The 18585-nt window shown below is 45.7% G+C and overlaps 1 protein-coding gene across 3 annotated transcripts in view; it reads right to left on the bottom strand.

Annotated features, from left to right (window-relative positions):
- Positions 1–17556, bottom strand: part of LOC108928207 (suppressor of tumorigenicity 7 protein-like) — a 29387-nt gene extending 11831 nt beyond the window's left edge. For 2 of the 3 annotated variants that reach the window (XM_018742036.1, XM_018742037.2), the window contains exons 1-11: positions 17354–17556; positions 15518–15600; positions 15164–15323; positions 15021–15075; positions 13520–13638; positions 9605–9683; positions 9231–9319; positions 8563–8663; positions 7967–8081; positions 7785–7857; positions 6906–7008 (exon numbers count right to left, since the gene is read on the bottom strand). In XM_018742036.1, the coding sequence (XP_018597552.1) occupies positions 6906–7008; positions 7785–7857; positions 7967–8081; positions 8563–8663; positions 9231–9319; positions 9605–9683; positions 13520–13638; positions 15021–15075; positions 15164–15323; positions 15518–15600; positions 17354–17522 (1146 nt within the window). In that variant the 5' untranslated portion in view covers positions 17523–17556. Of the gene's footprint in view, positions 1–1253; positions 6452–6905; positions 7009–7784; positions 7858–7966; positions 8082–8562; positions 8664–9230; positions 9320–9604; positions 9684–13519; positions 13639–15020; positions 15076–15163; positions 15324–15517; positions 15601–17353 lie in introns of those variants that run through there. The other variant, XM_018742038.2, reaches the window with a different exon arrangement.
- Between the last annotated feature and the right edge of the window lie 1029 nt (positions 17557–18585).

The raw sequence follows: 18585 nt of genomic DNA, 5'->3' as shown, positions 1-18585 counted from the left end.
TCAGATGTTATTAATGTTAAAATACTACTAAAATAACAATGCAGTACAGTATTACATTTTAATGCTGCATTATTTTCACTTTCATTTCTAAATCTGTTCTCTTCCTCTTTTTCTTTTCTGCACCAGCAGAATACTCACACTTTCAGCTGCTAGTCATCTTAATTGAATGGAATCACAAAGGAAAAGCTGTGTAAATAAATGTTTTTTGTAAATAAAATGCAGTTGCTGATAGACATACTTATTGAGTCAGTAAGAATTTTGGTGCCTTGTTCGTGGCGCAGCAAGCGGAGGTTATCACACAGCCGGTGGAGCCACTGATGTTAAGACGTTATGACCAAACATCAGGAGTCAAAAATGATATAAGATTGATAGGACAGCCATTGTAAGTATAGGTCATTGTTATTCACATTCTTAGACATGCCTTGAAAAGTGAATTTTAAACATTCACTAATGTACCAGCAAACTCTGGCAACACATTAGGTAAAATCAGAAAACCACCTGGGCCGATTTCTGTAAGGGGTGGGCTGTGCTCATCAGGCAATATCACTGAGAGGTACAAAGGTCCACTTTGTGGAAGTCCTGCACTCAGGAGCCAGTGCAGAAAACTTCTGGAAGCTCTAGGTCCATCTCTCAACAACAGAGGTAAATGAGATTCATGTGAAAATTCTTAAAATACTGGATGTTCTTGGGATGCCTTCACCATTACATCTCTTCAATATTGCATGGAAGGCTGAGACAGTACCTTTGCACTGGCAGACTGGTAGTTACCATCTTCAATAATAATGAGTGCAGGGTGTACTCTAACTATTGAGGCATCACTGTCACAAGCCTTCAAAGAGGATGCAGCAGAAAGAATGTAGATTTGAGTTCTGTCCCTGGATCAGTGGACTAACTCTTCACCCATGTAAGGATTCTGGAGAGGTTGGGGAATTTGCAAACTCGATCCTCATGAGCTCTGTGGACCTCGAGAAGGGCCTTAATATTGTGTCTCATGTAATTCTGCAGAAGGTGTTAAGAGTATTTGGTGCTCAGGCCACTTCTGGATGCCACTAATTCTCTTTATTTACAGAGCAAGAGTTGTGTTTGCATAGGGGGCGCAGCGGGCTTGGCCGAGTCCCGCTCTCTGGCGGGTATGGGGTTTGAGTATTGCTTGGGGTACCTTGCGATAGACTGGCGGCCCGCCCACCCGGGGTGTATCCCCTCCCCCTCCGGCCTTGTGCCCTGTGTTGCTGGGTTAGGCTCCGGTTTGCCGCAACCCTGCTTGGGACAAGCGGTTTCAGACACTGTGTGAGAGTTGTTTGCATTTTTAGTGTTAAGTACAGCTTATTCAATGTGATCAGCAGACTTTACTAAGGGTGCATCTAGTCTCTTCTCTTCTATTTGTGAAATTCATCTACCAGATAACAAGGCAAAGTCAGGGTTTGAAAAATATCCAGTCTGGGGAGAGTAGGGACATACTGTTGCCGTCTGCAGGAGATGTAATTCTGTTAGTCTTATGAGACCATGATCTCTGCAATGCATTAGTCCAGTTGGCAGTTGAGTGTAATGCAGTTGGGGAGAAGACCAGCACCTACAAACCTAAGGTGATGGTTTTCTTCCAGGATAAAACAGCTGTCTCTCTCCAGTTTGGGAGAGAATGGGGCAGCTGCCTGAAGTGGAAGAGTTTAGGTACCTTGGGGATCTTTTCACAAGTGATGGCAAAAAGGATCAGGAGATTATATCAATGGCTCCACGAAACAGCTGCGGTATTATTAACTCTGTTAACGATATATGGTGGTGAATGGGCAGCTGAGTCCTTGGACAAATGTTGTGGCTTACAATTCAGTCTCCATCCAAATCCACACCTACAGTTGTAACTTTTAAATAGTGACCAAAAGATCAAAACTGTGGGTGGAAACAGAAGGCATTAAGCTCCTCTGCAGGGTGGCAGGCTTCACATGAGTGAATAATGAGCTCAGTGATAAAGAAACTTACAGATTAGTGCTACGAGTTGACCAGATTGGGAGATGCCAGTTGAGGTTGGATTAGGGTTATTTAATTAGAATGCTTCCAGAATGTGTCCTATTCAAAGCATATTAGAGATACAACACTGCAAGGAGGCTCTGGGACAGACCCCTGACACGATGGATGACTAAATCTCTCGGCTGACATGGGAACACCTGGGGATCATACCAGAGAGGAGTTTGAGACTGCTGCTGAAGAGTCTGCTTTGTTTGACCTTTTTCCACTGCAGCCCTCACCAGAATAAGCCTTTTTAAAAATGGGAGTAGCTGGTAGTGTAGTGGTTGGTGCTGTTGCCTTTCGACCCACAGCTTCAAATCCCATCCCCAGTTCTAGTACCTCTGAGCAAGGCACTTACCTCAGATTGCGCCAGTAATATTACACAGGCATATAAATGAGGAGAATAATTGTAGGTTGCTTGGGAGAAAGGCATCAACTGAATGTAAATGAATGGATTAACAGAATGTGTAACTTAGATTGTCTTGTGAAAAGAGTGGCTGTATTTTCTCCCTCTGAAACCATTTGACTTATTAATTCATAGCTTGAGATATTTCTAACAATGACTAAAACAGCACAAATGCTGCTTCAGCAAGTATTCTTTACTTATAGTTTATAGTATGAATCGCTGCATCTATCTGGATATGGTAAAAGAGAAAACTGAGGAACATGATGGCCTTCCCTTGGCTAAAAACAAAAGCCAGTGTAAGCCTTTGAATAAGCTCCATGCTTTGTGACCAGGTACTGCCTGTTGCCTTCATTCTTACTCAATTCCAAACTAGTGAAAGTTTCAAACTGAGGAAATTATACCAATCAAATGGGATGTACAGAAGGCACTTCTTATTTGCTCTTTATAATATAAACTACCTCCACACTCAACATTCTCACCACCCCAATAGCTTGTCCTTGCCTGTCTGCTGTGGTCAACCGCGGTTCATCAAAGGAGGACAGGTCTTCATGTGCTAAGCCTAGTTATGCCCTCCCCACACAGTTCCGCAAATCCCCTTCCAGGCAGGCTGATTCATATTGCAGCAAGTCTCAGACTGACACTTTTGGAGGGCTACAAGCTTCCTAATCCCCCTTAATCCCCCCAGGCCATGCTCTGTGAGTCAGAGGGACTGCCCAGAGGGGCAGCAGAAGGGGGAGTGCAAGCACTGTGCTGGGAATCTGAGCCAAGAGAGCTAGTAAGAAAACCCTCCATCCAAAGGTAGAAGCACTGTGAGGCCCAGCTCAAAGGTACTGTCGGAAAAAGGAGATGCGATACTGCTCTAATAGGCTACAATGCAGAACATTAATTTGTACAATACCCACAGCGACACAGGTGGCCAAAAGCTTGTTATCCATTGACCACCAGGGCACCTGTAACAAACATTTCTCTTTGTCCAGTCTCTTGGGTGAGGTCTCAGTTGGTAGCAAAATACATGAGGACTTATTCACAGCTTCAGATCAAATAAAAAAGTGACACGACACCCCCTCCTCAAAAAAAAAAAAACCTGAATACATACTAATATCCATACATACATGTAGGTACAGGGAGGGGCCCATGTGAGCTGTAAATGCTGCTTTTTATTTTTTCCGCACACTTTCCAGTTGCACACTTTCATACTCTAAATACACACATGCTGTTGTAGCCTTGTGCAACTTCCTGTGGGATCAATGAAATTTCATCTATCTATCTATCTATCTATGGCAGTAGGGTCTATATGCAGCAGCACAAAGTGATTCCTGGGCTCAGAGTTCGTTTCACTTTCAGTGACGGAGTAGCAACAACGTGGAGTGGTGCAGGTGATGACAGAGCGTTACACCTCATTGCTTGCCTGCCCTAGCATTGCCCCCCTCAACTGGGCCCTTTCATGATAGGATTGAGTTTCACTGACATTACCCCTCTTTTTATCCCCGAGCCATCCTTAAGCCTAAACAGAGGGCATGAGGCCTGCCTGGCTCTAATCTGCAGCGTGTGACACAATGGAAGGCATGTGCCATTGAAAGACTGTGTGTGCAGTGAGCAGCCAGGGACACAGGTGTGCACACACTACTTTGGAACGGTGGTTCCCATTACACAGGATTTCCATGTATCTCAATCAAAGTTTATATAAAGTTGGGACCACCTCAGTTTCCGTAAATCCAACATGCAAAGGAAACACCAGTTTCTGAGCTGAATTCTCAAAACAGATATCAATGTCTGGCAAAGTAGCTGATGCAGATTCATCCGCAAGGGTGCTTCAGGACACAAGATCTACAGCACATCTATCAGTAACTCTGTCACAAAAATAAGAGAACAGCAAAAGCCCCCTATTCACGACTACGGATCACAAATTCACTTGTTACTGACCCCCCCCTGCAAACCCTATTAGACTGGGGGTTTTCCCCCGACACCTTTGAAACTTTGAGACAGAAGTGTGTCGATCCATTTGAGGCTAAGAAAACCAAGTTCTTCTTCAAACAGTTGGCCATAAGGGGCCAAAGGGGCAGTGCGAATGCGCCCATGATTTACCTCGGATTACTTTAGTCTCCACCCATCATCCTGGTGGTGGTAGTTTATTGAGGAGGGGCAGGACCTGGGACCGAAGGAACAGCTGGTCCCTTTGGGTCTATTGAGAGTCACAATGGACCTTATGTTGATATGGAGAGACAAGTGGACCGCTGTAAATCTGCTGGCTCCTCACTCTCAGTCTGAGATGGTGAAAGCAGGGAGTGCTGGAGACAGGTGACATGAAATAATCGTCTAAATCCGGCTAAAGTTATAGACTACACACAGCTAACGGGTACATTTTTATATTCCCTGGCATCTTAAAAACTAAATAAGTCACTGATCCTAAGGAAGTGGTCCTGCAGAAATGCAGACATGTCTTCTGGGGGATAACTCTTGTGCTTGTTAGAGAGAACTAACTGGTGGAATAAGTTTTGTTTTTCCAAAGTTAATGCTGTGCCAAGTGAAGGTTTAGAACACACAAGCTGAAGCACCGGCTTCTGAAGCTGCTTTGGCCTCCAGGTCCATTGAATGAAGTAGAGAACACAAACCACAGCGGGACTGAACGAGCACAAGTTTCTCTCGATTGTGCATGAGCAGAACCCCAAGCGGCAGGATGGGAAAGTCACGGAGATCATGGCCTTGGTGAGGAATTTGAGGGGATGCAGCAGTCTGTTACCCACACCCCCGAGGCGTCCCTGTCTAATCCCCGTGGGAAGAGCTCTTCACCGGGATTTGAAGATCTGCTCGGTGCTGCATCTAAGAAAACAGGGCCCAGGCAACTGCTGACTTTGGCATTGGGGGAGGTGAGAAAGAACAAGCAGAAAACCTCACCTCTTCCGAGAGACCTACTCAAAATGCTGGAGACAAACTATTCTGTTATCACCGTCTCAAAACCAACGCTGCAAACAGCCAATACCGTCACACACTAGAGCTGGGTGGAGCCAGAGGGGTTCATGAGCATGGCGTGAATCAGACTGGACTCAGATGACCTCCCCTTCTAGGTCCCACTGGGCTATCCAAGTGGACATCACCCCCTTGGCCCCTGGCTCTCTCCCCGAGCCCCCCCAGATGACGTGTATGAACTAGGCAGGGTGTGGAGGTCCGGCGGGTGCCGAAAGCACTATCTGGTGCTTCTTTGAGCCAGGAGTCGGGGCCTGCGTCGACTGGCTCTCAGTGCTTGTCCGCCTGGGGAGGTCAGCAGGCCATTGGGTCAGAGATACACAGTCCTCATGTGTAAGTATACGCAAACAGCGAGCGTGAGCTAGGCTGCTGGGAAAGGCTTCCCCAGGGGTAGGGGTGAGGGCCGAGGTGAGGTAGCACTCCAGCTGCCGGTTCAGACACCTCCTGTGGGTCCGCCACATCTCCAGCAAAATTAGTTCCAGGACATTAAAGCAAACATGAAGGCGCTGGGCGCTCCCTCGCCTCAACAATTCAGCATCGAGCCGTATTTGCATTTGTGGCTGTTTTATTCACGATGTTTAGTGCCAGCCCCTGCCGCACAGAATCTAAAACCGACTGACCACTGCTGTGCCACCTGAAAAACTAAACTGAATATGCACAATGTGCAGACCTGATTTTTTTTTTGCAGTACTCAGCTTAGAGAAATATTTATTTATACGCTTATACTTAAACTAAGCCAACTTCATCTTCAAGTGGAGGTTCTTTCCCATACATACTGTATGTCGCGTTATTACGAGGTATACCTTACACAGCAGCTGAGATTCTCTATGGATGGTCAGTGGTGGGCCTGAAGGGCCACAAATGAGTCCTTGAAGTTTCTGTTAAGCGAATCATCAACTCGGCTCAGCTGAACCCACTTACCTTCCGTTCTGAGCTCCAAGTCAGGAAGGAGTGCTGGAAAACATGGACTTGCCCCTCTAGACTACAGCTGAACAACCCAGTGATCTTTAGTGCTTGAGATGGTGTTTGCTGCACTCCTGAGCCAAGGACACCCCCTGGTGTCTCACTCATACAAAATGGCTGGCAAGAGAGAGGATCTCGTATGGGACAGTCCTTGGCTGGGGGGCCCAAGCACAGTAAATAATACAGCGGTTCATTCCTGCAAATTTAATAACGAGCCACTACATCTGTCATGTCATGTCATTTTCAGAACCGCTTGTCCCTTACGGGGTCACGGGAACCGGAGTCTACCCGGCAACACAGGGCGTAAGGCCGGAGGGGGAAGGGGACACACCCAGGACAGGACGCCAGTCCGCCGCAAGGCACCCCAAGCGGGACTCGAACCCCAGACCCACCGGAGAGCAGGACTGCGGTCCAACCCACTGCGCCACCGCACCCCCGCCACTACATCTACTTTTTCCAAATAAAACACGCACATCTAACTGATACACTGGATACACTGAGTGTTTTATGGGGAGGGGTTGGCTGCAGCTAATATCACTCCATGGAGGTGGAGTGAGAGGGGTACACTGACCTTAGGTACATGTGGGTTGAACTCTACAGCCCTGTGGATGGCCTCCACTGCGTTCATCTCAGCCGTACTGAGGCCCCTCCTTGATGCTGCCTCTGGAGAGAACCTGCAAGGCAGGGGTTTGAGTGCTTTGAGTGCCAGGGGTGTGGCTCGCTTGCCCTGTGGATACCCACCTGTATAAATGGGTCGCAGCACAGATGATGAAAGAACAAGTCCAACTACTGTCTGCCGTAACACTGCTTGCAGTTAAGGAACTAACAGCTCTGCTATATCTGTGACTGCACTTGTTTTCCACGATACACAGGCTCTTCAACGGTTTGTAAATCCTCTTGTTGGTAACTACACAGTCACTTTTAGTACTAAGGTCCAATCAACAAAAAGCAGAAATAAATAACATGGACAGCCCTTGGTTTATTTGCTGTTAGGTTCTATAAACATCTAAGAGATAGATTTACGGTAAATAAAATTGCCCTGGAAGACACTGCATTTAATTTTTATATTAATTTCAAACCACATTTAAATTTAATCTAAATGTAATAATACATTGTCTACTGTCTACATTGTCATTGTTGAGTGGTTTTTCAGGTGTTGGTCATCTTGTTTTAGACCATGGACCCTGAGGAGCACCAAACACAAGGTGTAAATACTGTGGAAGTGAGCTGAATTAAGGTGCTCACACACTCCTACTCTGTCTGGGTGTTCTTCACTGCCATCGATCGGTTAGAAAATGGCTAAGAAAACACTGCTAGAAGACTGCATCTTTGAAAATCCGTAACCGGACTGTTTATAATATAAGAAACCGGCGTATGACAGCGCTGCGATAGTCTGCCTGTCATCTACTAGGCCTCATCCAGATGGTGGCACTACCAGCTGGGTACCTACTTGTCAGAGACGGCACGTGCTTTGAGCAGGGCAGACGTGTAGCATATAGTGGCTGACTTGGGCAGGCTGATATCTGGGAAGAAAAGGCAAGGAAAGGGTGTCTTGAATGACGGTGTTGACATCAATTCTGCACCGCTATGTAAGCACAGGCATCAACATGTGAGCCCCTCGCAGAGCCTCACCATCGTATTTCGCCAGCACCGCCTGCACGTCTGCATAGGCCTGCATCTCGAGAAGCGCCTCTAGCAGGTTTTCATGGATATTCAGCATTCCCAGTAGTGGGAATTCTTTCATCAGCTGTGAGACAGGAGAGAATGCACAGCAGGGTAGGGTCAAGGCGCCAAATACTGTCCAAGAGGGCTCATCGACTCACCTGCAACCTTTATGTCTAGGTGTGTAGAACAGCAAAACAATGTTCTGCTCTTAAAGCAGTTGTCGCCAACATGTCAGCAGTTCACTTCCCAGGACCCTGCACTTACATCTATTCATGTCTCCAAAGCGAGAGACACTTACTTAGCCGCTTATATACCTGGGTAAGTTTTACTGGAGCGATTCAGGGCAAGTGCTGTGCTCCACGGGTCCTACACCAATAGGCGGGTTGTGAACCAGCAACCTTTAGATCTGAACTGAGCAGCTCTAACCACTAGATTACCAGCTGCTCTTTACACTTCCCCTTGTACTGCTTTAGTACAAACACAGATCTGATACCCAATAAACAGGAAAAGAAGTCACTTTCACACAATAAACAAACAAAACAAATTAAATAAGCACGACTCACCTCTCTGATCATTTTCACGGCCTCTTTGACCCTTCCCAGCTTGCGTGCGCACATGGCCAAGCGGCGCTTGATGTACACCAGCAGGTTGGTGTCTCTTCCAGCTGCGGGAGGTGATGGCACCGCGTCAGCACCACACAATACCAGATAATGTGTGTATAAAGCGAGCCTCAGAGCCACAGCGCACAACTCCTTCGTGACCCTTTGCAGAGGACAGTCACAGGTGTCAAAATCAGAATGAAACCATGCCTCCCCCAGTAAATGAGCACACAGCTTCTAACAAAGTGACCAATTCCAATTGCTCCATGAGTCACGGCACATGCAATGATACATGGTATTTTAACCTCATTTTTAAAAACCATGTTTGCCTCTGGAGGATTACACAGATGTGCTCGTTGCTGCCATTTAACTTGGACTGTTTTTCCTGGATTAGACTGATGAGAGTTTGAAGGTCGCAAACAGGCCCCTAACCTGAGAGTTTTTCATCACAAAACACTGCTTCTCATAACATTTCTTTTGTGCTACCTGCCTAAAATGACAGTGCTCCTTCAAGAAACTGGTAAATGAAAGCAATATTTCAAGTGCACTGGTACAGTGCTGAGGCACACCCTGGAACAGTTATTATTACTGTTACGATATTATGATATTTTGTATTACTAAGAGTTGCTCACCGTTCCTAAGAGCCTGCTTAAAGAGGCGCTCGGCCTCCGCAATGGTGGTGGCCTCCTCCTCGGCCAAGAGCACATATGCAGAGGCGCACCTACAGGGGGAGAGGGGTTGAGCTTGAACCATTGTCACCATCATTACTACAACCACTACTGCTAACAGTAATAATGACCACAATAAAATATTCTTTTGCCACACTACGGCAACATAATCAAATCTGAAAGACAAAGTCACTTCTCAATAAGAGGGTAGAGTTCAAAAATACACACGCACACAGTAAAAAGCAGTGTGTACGAGGTACTGAAAGAGCTAATGAAGGCTGGGAATAAAGTGTGGAATAGCTTAAGGAATCATGGTAAAAACACTCAAAAGAACTCACTCGCTGTTGAGTTCAATGGCCTGATAGGCTGCCTTGATGCGGGATTGGGGGTTCCTCTCTCTCCAGGCTTTCTGCATCACTGCACAAAGGGGGAACAAGGACAACTCCAGACAATGATGCTTCCCCCAAATAAAATTAAAAAAAACACACAGAGACAGACACAACAAAGAACCAGGAATGCTGAATGCATGGGAAAACAGTGGGGATCTATGATCATGAGTCACAAATGTAGCTTGAGCACATTTATATTTATGTGACGGGGCACTGCCGATACCCCTGCAATACACTGAAACTAATAGAGGAGCAAACTGAGCACCAAAAAACATGTTGCTATTTCCTACATTTCGTACGCTGGGCTGGACTGAGGGGCGAGGAACACCTCATGGTCACAGCGAGCCACCTGTCCTGACTGAATGGACAACAGGTAGACTAACATCACAGCATCACACCCGACAGCCACAACCTTGTGCACCACACAGGGTTCAGCCGTATACAGACGTGCAATGTGCTGCCCTGGGGTACAGCAGCAGTTCCTTCCTCATGTTGTTCTCTTTCTTTCGCCTTTATTTTTGTTGGTGCCTTTAATGCCTGTTCCCTTTTTTTGTGCTCCGCCGGATGCTTTGTCCCACCGAGGACTGCAGCTGTGACAGTGATGGGTTCAGTACATGTTCGGTGGAAGCATTCAAGATGAGCTAGCTCACAAGTGTGCCGTTCCGTGTGGGCTGCGGAGTGACTTGGGACGGCTCCCCAACTCCCTGGGCAGACCAAGGCCTCGAGATCTCTAGCACGTGATGTAGCTGTGGCCACACAGGTTTGGGCGCTTTTTCTGAGTCGCCTCCGTCCCTATGTTTACTTCGAGATCTCTCACTGTTTAACTCAGTTGTTCAAAACCCACAGATTAAATTCATTGCTAAAAAAAAAACGTTAAAAACTTGGCACACAAACAGGTTATATGTTTCGAGAGAATACATTTATTCATTTAGTGGTTGCTTTTCTCCAGAGAGGTGCAGCAGCATAGTGGACTTGGCTGGGTCCTGCTAACTGGTAGGTCTGGGTTTCAAGTCCTGCTTACAGTGCCTTGCAATGGACTGGCATCCCATCCAGGGTGTGTTCCCTCCCCATCCAGCCTTGCACCCTGTGTTGCCAGGTTAGGCTCCAGTTCTCTGCAACCCCACTTGGGACAAGCAGTTTTGGACAGTGTGTGTTTTCTCCAAAGAGACTTACAATGTCAATGTAGCAATTATTACAAACTAACAATCCACTTACACAGCTGGGTAATTTTACTGGAGCAATTTTAAGGTAAGTACCTTGCTCAAGGGTACTACAGCCAAAAGTGGAGATCAAACCTGCAACTTTCAGATCTAAAGGCAGCAACTCTAACCACTACGCTACCAGCTGCCCCACATTTCATTTGCATTTATTCATTTAGCTGCTGTTTTTATTTTTTTTGACATTTTTATTTTACTCTTTATTTATCATTTTGCTGGAGCGATTTAGGGTAAATACCTTGCTAAAGGCTATTAGGTACTATAGCTGGAGGTGAGATTCGAACCTGCGGTCTTTGAGTCCAAATGCAGCAGTTCGAACCACTACATGACCAGCTGTTCCTGTTACAGTGAAGAAAATGTGAGCCTCTGCTAAAAACAAAAGTAAATGCTTTGTAGAAAAATGGGGCACATTTACTGCCAGACTACATACAGTCTTGTAAAAAAGAAAGTACACCCTCTTTGAATTCTATGGTTTTACGTATCAGGAAATAATAAAAAATCATCTGGTCCTTAGCAGGTCTTAAAATTAGGTAAATACAACCTCAGATGAACAACAACACATGACATATTACACTGTGTCATGATTTAACAAAAATAAAGCCAAAATGGAGAAGCCATCTGTGGAAAAACTAAGTATACCCTTACTGCTTCATAGGAATTAAGAGGGTAAATAGCAGCCAGGTGCTGTTAATCAAATGCCCTTGATTAACTGATCATCAGCAAGTGTGAACACCTCTATAAAAGCAGAAGTTTTGGCAGTTTGCTGGTCTGGAGCACTTGGGTGTGTGCCAAGGAGGAAAGACATCAGTGATGTTCTTAGAGAAGCAATTGTTGCTGCCCATCAATCTGGGGAGGGTTATAAGGCCATTTCCAGACAATTTAAAAGCCATCATTCTACAGTGAGGAAGATTATTCACAAGTGGAAAACATTCAAGACAGTTGCCAATCTTCCCAGGAGTGGCTGTCCCAGCAAATCCACCCCAAGGTCAGACTGCAATGTTCAGAGAAATTGCAAAAACCCAAAAAGTTACATCTCTGACTCTACAGGCCTCAGTTAGCATGTTAAAGTTAATGACAGTACAATTAGAAAGACTGAACAAGTATGGTTTGTTTAGAAGGGTTGCCAGGAAAAAGCCTCTATTCTCTTAAAAGAACATGGCAGCATGGCTAAGGTTTGCAAAGTTGCATGTGAACAAACCACAAGACTTCTGGAACAATGTCCTTTGGACAGATGAGACCAAAGTGGAGATGTTTGGCCATAATGCACAGTGCCACATTTGGGGGAAAACAAATGCAGCAGCCAGCTGTCAAGCACAGTGGTGGAGGGGTGGTGATTTGGGCTTGTTTTGCAGCCATAGGACCTGGGCACCTTGCAGTCGAGTCGACCATGAGCTCCTCTGTATACCAAAGTATTCTACAGTCAAACGTGAGGCCATCTGTCCGACAGCTAAAGCTTGGCTGAAACTGGGTCATGCAACAGGACAATAATCCCAAGAACACAGCAAATCTACAACAGAATGGCTGAAAAAGAAAATCAAGGTGTTTCAATGGACCACTCAAAGTCCAGACCTCAACCTGATTGAAATGCTGTGGTGGGACCTTAAGATCTGTGCATAAAAAAATGCCTGCAAGCCTCAGTGAACTGAAACAATGTTGTGGAGGAATTTTGGCTCACTCTTTACAACGATGTGAGAGACTGACAGTCATACAGAAAATGATTACTTCAAGTTATTGCTGCTAAAGGTGGTTCTACACCTTATTGAATCATAAGGTGCACTTAGTTTTTCCACACATGGCTTCTCCATTTTGGCACTATTTTTGTTAAATCATGACAGCGTCTAATATGTCATGTGTTGTTAATCTGAGGTTGTATTTACCTAAATTTAAGACCTGCTAAAGACCAGCTGATTATTTTTATGTCCTAATACATAAAACCATATAATTCTAAAGAGGGTGTACTTTCTTTCCCACAGGAGGGTAGTGGAATAGATACATGAGGTATTACATACAGTATATGGGGTATGGCTAAGGTACAACGGATTACAAGAGCCAATACGACTCATCCCCTATTACCTTCGCTTGCAACAGGTACTGCAGAAACATCTCAAGTGTTCATGTAAGCAAGAGGGAATTATACAAGTTTTACCCAAAGATATCCCCGTTGAACTATTTGTGCAGTTGTTGAATTAGTGTTGTGCTTTTTTCCCATCATTCTCATGTTACTTTCTTGTTTAGTTTTGTTTCTTGCATAAACTTTGTATTGTTTCCCTCTCTGTAAATAAATTCATATCCAGCTGTTTGTTCATCTTTCAAGTGCACAACAGCTGGCCTTTGCTCATGAAGCAAATGCTCACATTGTCACTAGCTGTACTGACATGAATGTGGAGAAGAGAGGTGCACAGCATGTTTAAAAAAAGTAGTATGTGCAGAAAGGAGGGAGCAACACATTGCTACTATTTTTTTTTTCTTTCTTGCCAGCAATCACTACAAGAGTTTTGCAGGAGCACAATGCAGCTCTTAGTGATGGGTGTCCACTAATAGGGAGAAGCTACAGTAGCTCACGGGCATGCAAATGAGTGCAGGACTGAGGGGGAAGGAACATGAGTAGTTTCACAAAAGGGAAAATGTGAGGTAAAAGGAGACAAACCTGCATCTTCGGGCCTGAGCTGCTGCTGGGTGTCACAGCTAAAAAATGTCTGATGGTCTTGTGCTGAGAGGTTCATGTCATAGTAAGTCAGCGGCTCCTTGCCCGTCACCCATGTGTACCTGAGGTCAACAAGGACAGGACACACATGTGTACGTAGTCTCCCAGGGGCCTTGTTAGTGCATTCGCTGTATGACTGGAGGTTCTGCAGCGCCGCACACCCATTTACCCTACTCTTGCGGGTGGCACCACAAACTGTGTTGTCACGCTGAAACCAGTCGCTCATTCATAGGGGCTTGGGGTTCCAAAGAAGTAAAAACAACTGTTCCCTATGGTGGATGGGGGTGGGGACACGTATCCAGGGTGATGTTCTAGTTCTCTGTAGAAAACATACCTCTGACAAGTCCAGTCCTTACAGTCAGAACCAACACTGGCATTCAAGTGTTCAAAGGACTCAAGTGGAAAAGTAACTTTGGTCTTCTCAAAAAAGTAAAACATAAAGGCTGTATCACCTACAGTAGAGTATATAAAGAATGAAAGCTGGCCCATCAGCTCACAAATGACTGGTCTGAGAACCTTCCCCCACATCTTTCTTAAATGACATATTTCCTCAAGCTAAAGTTGCCTCAAATTTCACTTTGTATTTAAGCGATGTGACGTGTGTTCACATGCCGAGCCTGTGAGTGGGTGAAGAGCCCCCCCAAGTGCCTCAACTGAGCTTTTTTCCTCAGGGCTCCTGACTTCTGTGCACTTTGGTCAGCCTCCATCATTCCAACAGCACCGGTACGAAGAGGTATAGTGTTACCAGGGAGACGAAAGCAGAGGAAAGAAGACAGTTCAAAGAGGAACATGAACAACGCTGCACAAGCTGAATGCGTGAACAGGCCAATATTTGGACATTTACATTTATTTATTTAGCAAACGCTTTTCTCCAAAGCGACTTACAATGGATACTATGTAGTGTTGTCAGCCCACACACCTTATTCACCAAAGTGACTTACACTACTAGATACACTACTTACACTGGGTCACTCATCCATACATCAATGGAACACACTCTCTCTGTGTCACTCGCACACTATGGGGGAACCTGAACAGTATGTCTTTGGACTGTAGGAGGAAACCGAAGGACCTAGAGGAAACCCACACAGACTCGGGGAGAACATGCTAACTCCACACAGGCTCAACACAGTGGGGATCGAACCTACATTCTCTCACACCACCCAAGCGCTGCGAGACAGCAGCACTACTTGCTGTGCCACCATGCTGACATGGAAGCACTTTTATTGTCAGCAATTTTAACTTTCATGCAGCTTGAAGAAAAGTGTTAAAAGAAGAACTGCCACACACTACTTCTCCGTATCACATGAGAGAGTTCTATAGAATGGAGCCCTGGCTGACAGCAACGTAGGTGTTACAAACAAAATGAACGATGAGAAGCCTTCCAGTCTTGCGTGAGTTCACTGAGCAGACAGCTTGGGGGTTTTTTTTGGCGGGGGCATACCTGCTGTATTCTGATCCTCTGAACAAATTCAGCGGGTTCCTCCACACTTTGCATTCTGAAAAAGAAAAGAGCCGTGTGAATGAACTGCACCTGGCCCAATGGAATCGTGAAGAAGCACGGAGAAGCATGACAAGAGGCGATACCTGAAACGCTGGGCCTCGACTCGCTGTCCCCACTGACTGAGAAGAGGCCTGCAGGGCTGGGGCCGCCCTCCCCCCCACTGAGCAGGGGGCGCAGGTGGCTCACAGAGACCTGCTCTATGAAGGAGGTGCCGTACTTGCGGAAGTAGCACCACTCGAATATCTGTGGAAAGCGGAAACGTTGAGGTGAAACATAAATCAAGGAGGACTCCCGGCGAAACTGAAAACACTGCAAAGAATCATGAGAACTAGCCTGACGCCATGACTGGTGCCAGAAGCAAGACTGGACATGGACCGGGTACATGCAAGCGTTCCCAAGGTGGACGTGCCAGGATGCGCAGCTCCGCTATGACTCACCAGTATGAGGCCCGAGATGAGCGACGACGTCCCCGTGAGCGCCACGTAGAACTTGGGCGTCAGCGTGTTCAGGAACACGGATGCTTTGGCAAACAGCGAGAAACAGAGTTCATCAACGTCACAGCTACACCGTACTGTCAACTGCCTCCTTCTATTGCTATTCTTATATACTGCATTGTAATTCACTACAACCTTCACAGTGAATAAAACGTACTGCAACACTGTCAGCTGCTTACACCCTTTTACTCATCTTTGTCCCTTGGCGGCATCACACTGACTATACGTTATTACCATACTTCTGACATAATAGAACCAGCTACGGCACTTTGTCAGTATTAGGGTGGTTCTCAGCCAATCATCACCGTTAGCGACAGTACATTTACTTCGACATCTATTCATTGCACAGATGCTTTTCTCCCACATCAGCACATTCATTCCTATCGCAGGATTACTATTAATTCACTTACCTCACGCTTTTCTCCAGAGTGACTCTCATTGTTATGTTATTTACAACCATTTACGCAGTTCTTATACAGCTGGGTAATTTTTACTATATCAGTTACGCATAAAGTGGGATCCAAAGCAGTGCTGTATGACTGTTAGTGAGCTCTAGTCACCATGCCACCTGTTGGCCTGTATTCCACATATTCACTTTTGACATCAGTGTTTTAATTAGGTTCTTACCTATTATTTTTACTATTATTATTAGCCAGTACATGATGTTGAGTAAAACAGTGTTCAACTTCAGCAAAGATTTCCTCTGAAGACTCTACAATATATTTACAAAGAGCAGGAAGTATAAGGTGAGAAATATGCGCATCACAACACCCTTTAATTGCGCCTTACTCTCTGCTTCAAATAGCAGTGAAAGGGAACCAAAGAGATGAAACACAACTGTTGGAAACTGATTTGAACACTAGTTCACCGTGCTCACTTTACCACCCAATACTGGAACTCTTCGATGGAACACGCGATTCAACAGGAAGCATGAAATAGACCGAAATACTCTGTTTTACTGTGTGTTGCATGTCTAACACTCTGACGCTTGTCTCCATATACAGGTGAACTGTGGAGCTCATTAGTACCGCATCAACCTGAAAGGGGAAGGTCTATCTGTCCGTTCTATTTCATTCCATTCCGCTCCACTCCATTCCACTCCATTCCACTCCACTACAACAGGACTCAGTGTGAGAGGCGGTTGTGGCCACACACACTCCAGAGCCTTCTGAAGAGTACAGAAATGAAGGGAGCCTCAGGCCACGTCACCAAAACATAATGTAGTAACATCTTAACCAGTGAGAAACACGTGAGCAGCCCGGCCACTGTAAGCAGAGCCCCGCCTCCGCGTGTCACGTGACAATCTGGACCAATCAGGGCCCTTGGACAAGGTCGTATAATACCACAGGCTGATTCACTGCTACTGTACATTTACTACTGTTTATTATTATTATTATTATTATTATTATCATCATCATCATCATCAGCTCGCTTTTCTCCAAAGCGACACACTGTGTCAAGCGGAAAACGTACTTGTAGATGTGGATCACAGCTGCTGGGTAACGGTACCGCGCCTCGGGTAGTTTACACTCAGTCTCAGTACAGTACACTCACTGTTTCTTTCATGAACATCGATCGTAACCGAAATAATAATTCAACAACATCTCCCTTCATCAAGTCACGTGGTGCGGAAACACAGACAGACAGAGCGCACAAAGTGCAGAAGCCGCGGTGTAAAACAAGATAGCTCCTCCTCCGCTGCGGACACAGTCTCTTTTTTTCAGTCTTTGCTTCGCGCGCACACAACTGACTGACAACAACGTCGAGCGTGGTCGTTACCAGCAGACAGCGCCTCCTGCAGCTTCAGGGGGCTCCGCAGCGCGCACACGAGAGCGAGCAGCGCGGCCACCCAAAGCGCGCACACGCACGGCCACGAGCAGCAGACACACCGCTTGAGCCTCTCGGTGAAGCGCGGAGACTGAGGGCTCGCGGCACCGGCCTCCGCCATCGTGCCCCGGGGAACTGTGGGATAGCGGTGCGAGACCACCGAGTGTCTCTGCGAACACGGGAATTGTGGGATACCGGAGGACTAAGCGGTAATAATGGGGGTGGGTGTCTGTCTCGCTCTGTCTCCCCCTCATTAGAACTAGTTTAAACCGGATGGAGCTACGTAGTCTCAAACTTGCCCGTGTTACACCAGCGAGCTTGTGGTTTACCCGCACAGCTGCGCTTCAAACTGAACCCAATTGCGGTCATTTGGAACCGAACCGAACGGCAACCAGACTCAGAGGTTGCTGTTATGCGCTTTACCTTAGACGCTTGCGGTCTAAATGCGGTTTAAATAAACATCGTCATCGGTCTTTTTTTCTTCAAAGTGACTTCCAGTGCTTTTCTACCTACAGTTACTTACCCATCATGTAGTACAGCTGGGCCATTCTGATTTCACTGGAGTAAGAAACTTATTCAAGGGTTCTACGGCTGGATGTGGGTCGAACGACCAAAGTTTGAACTCTAAGCAGCATCCAAGGCTTGTGGGAGAATTAAAAAAAGAATGACAACGACCCGAAAAATGCTAACAAAGGCTGCTCTTTCTATGCCTATCACTAGCGCTCTGGCTAAAGCTATTGAATTGATTTCAGTTTCATACACACAATGTTCAGATGTGTGTTATATTGAGCACAAATGCGTGTAGTGGTCTCCTTGCCTGTGCAACAGCAAACCGCCTACAGAGTTATTATTATTATTATTATTATTATTATTAATCTGCAACAGTTTTTCTCTGAGACATTAATGTAAATGTAAGACAGCTGGCCTTACATCTCTTTTCCTATGCACTTACAATATCAATAAAAGTCCCACCAATGGAAAGTTTCGAAAAAAATTCTAATTTTCTTATCCTTTTCTCTGGTTTACAAATATAACTTTCCTCCGTATTTTAATTATACATACATATATAGTGTGTATATATGTGTGTATATATATATATACTTGATAAGTCAGCTCTTTTGGACTTCTATCATCTATTCTGAGGTTTATGCACCTACTCATGCGATGAACATTGGTGCATATAG

Source organism: Scleropages formosus, chromosome 25 (assembly GCF_900964775.1).
Source record: "Scleropages formosus chromosome 25, fSclFor1.1, whole genome shotgun sequence".
NCBI lineage: Eukaryota > Metazoa > Chordata > Actinopteri > Osteoglossiformes > Osteoglossidae > Scleropages > Scleropages formosus.
This window is presented reverse-complemented; position numbering and strand designations above follow the sequence as displayed.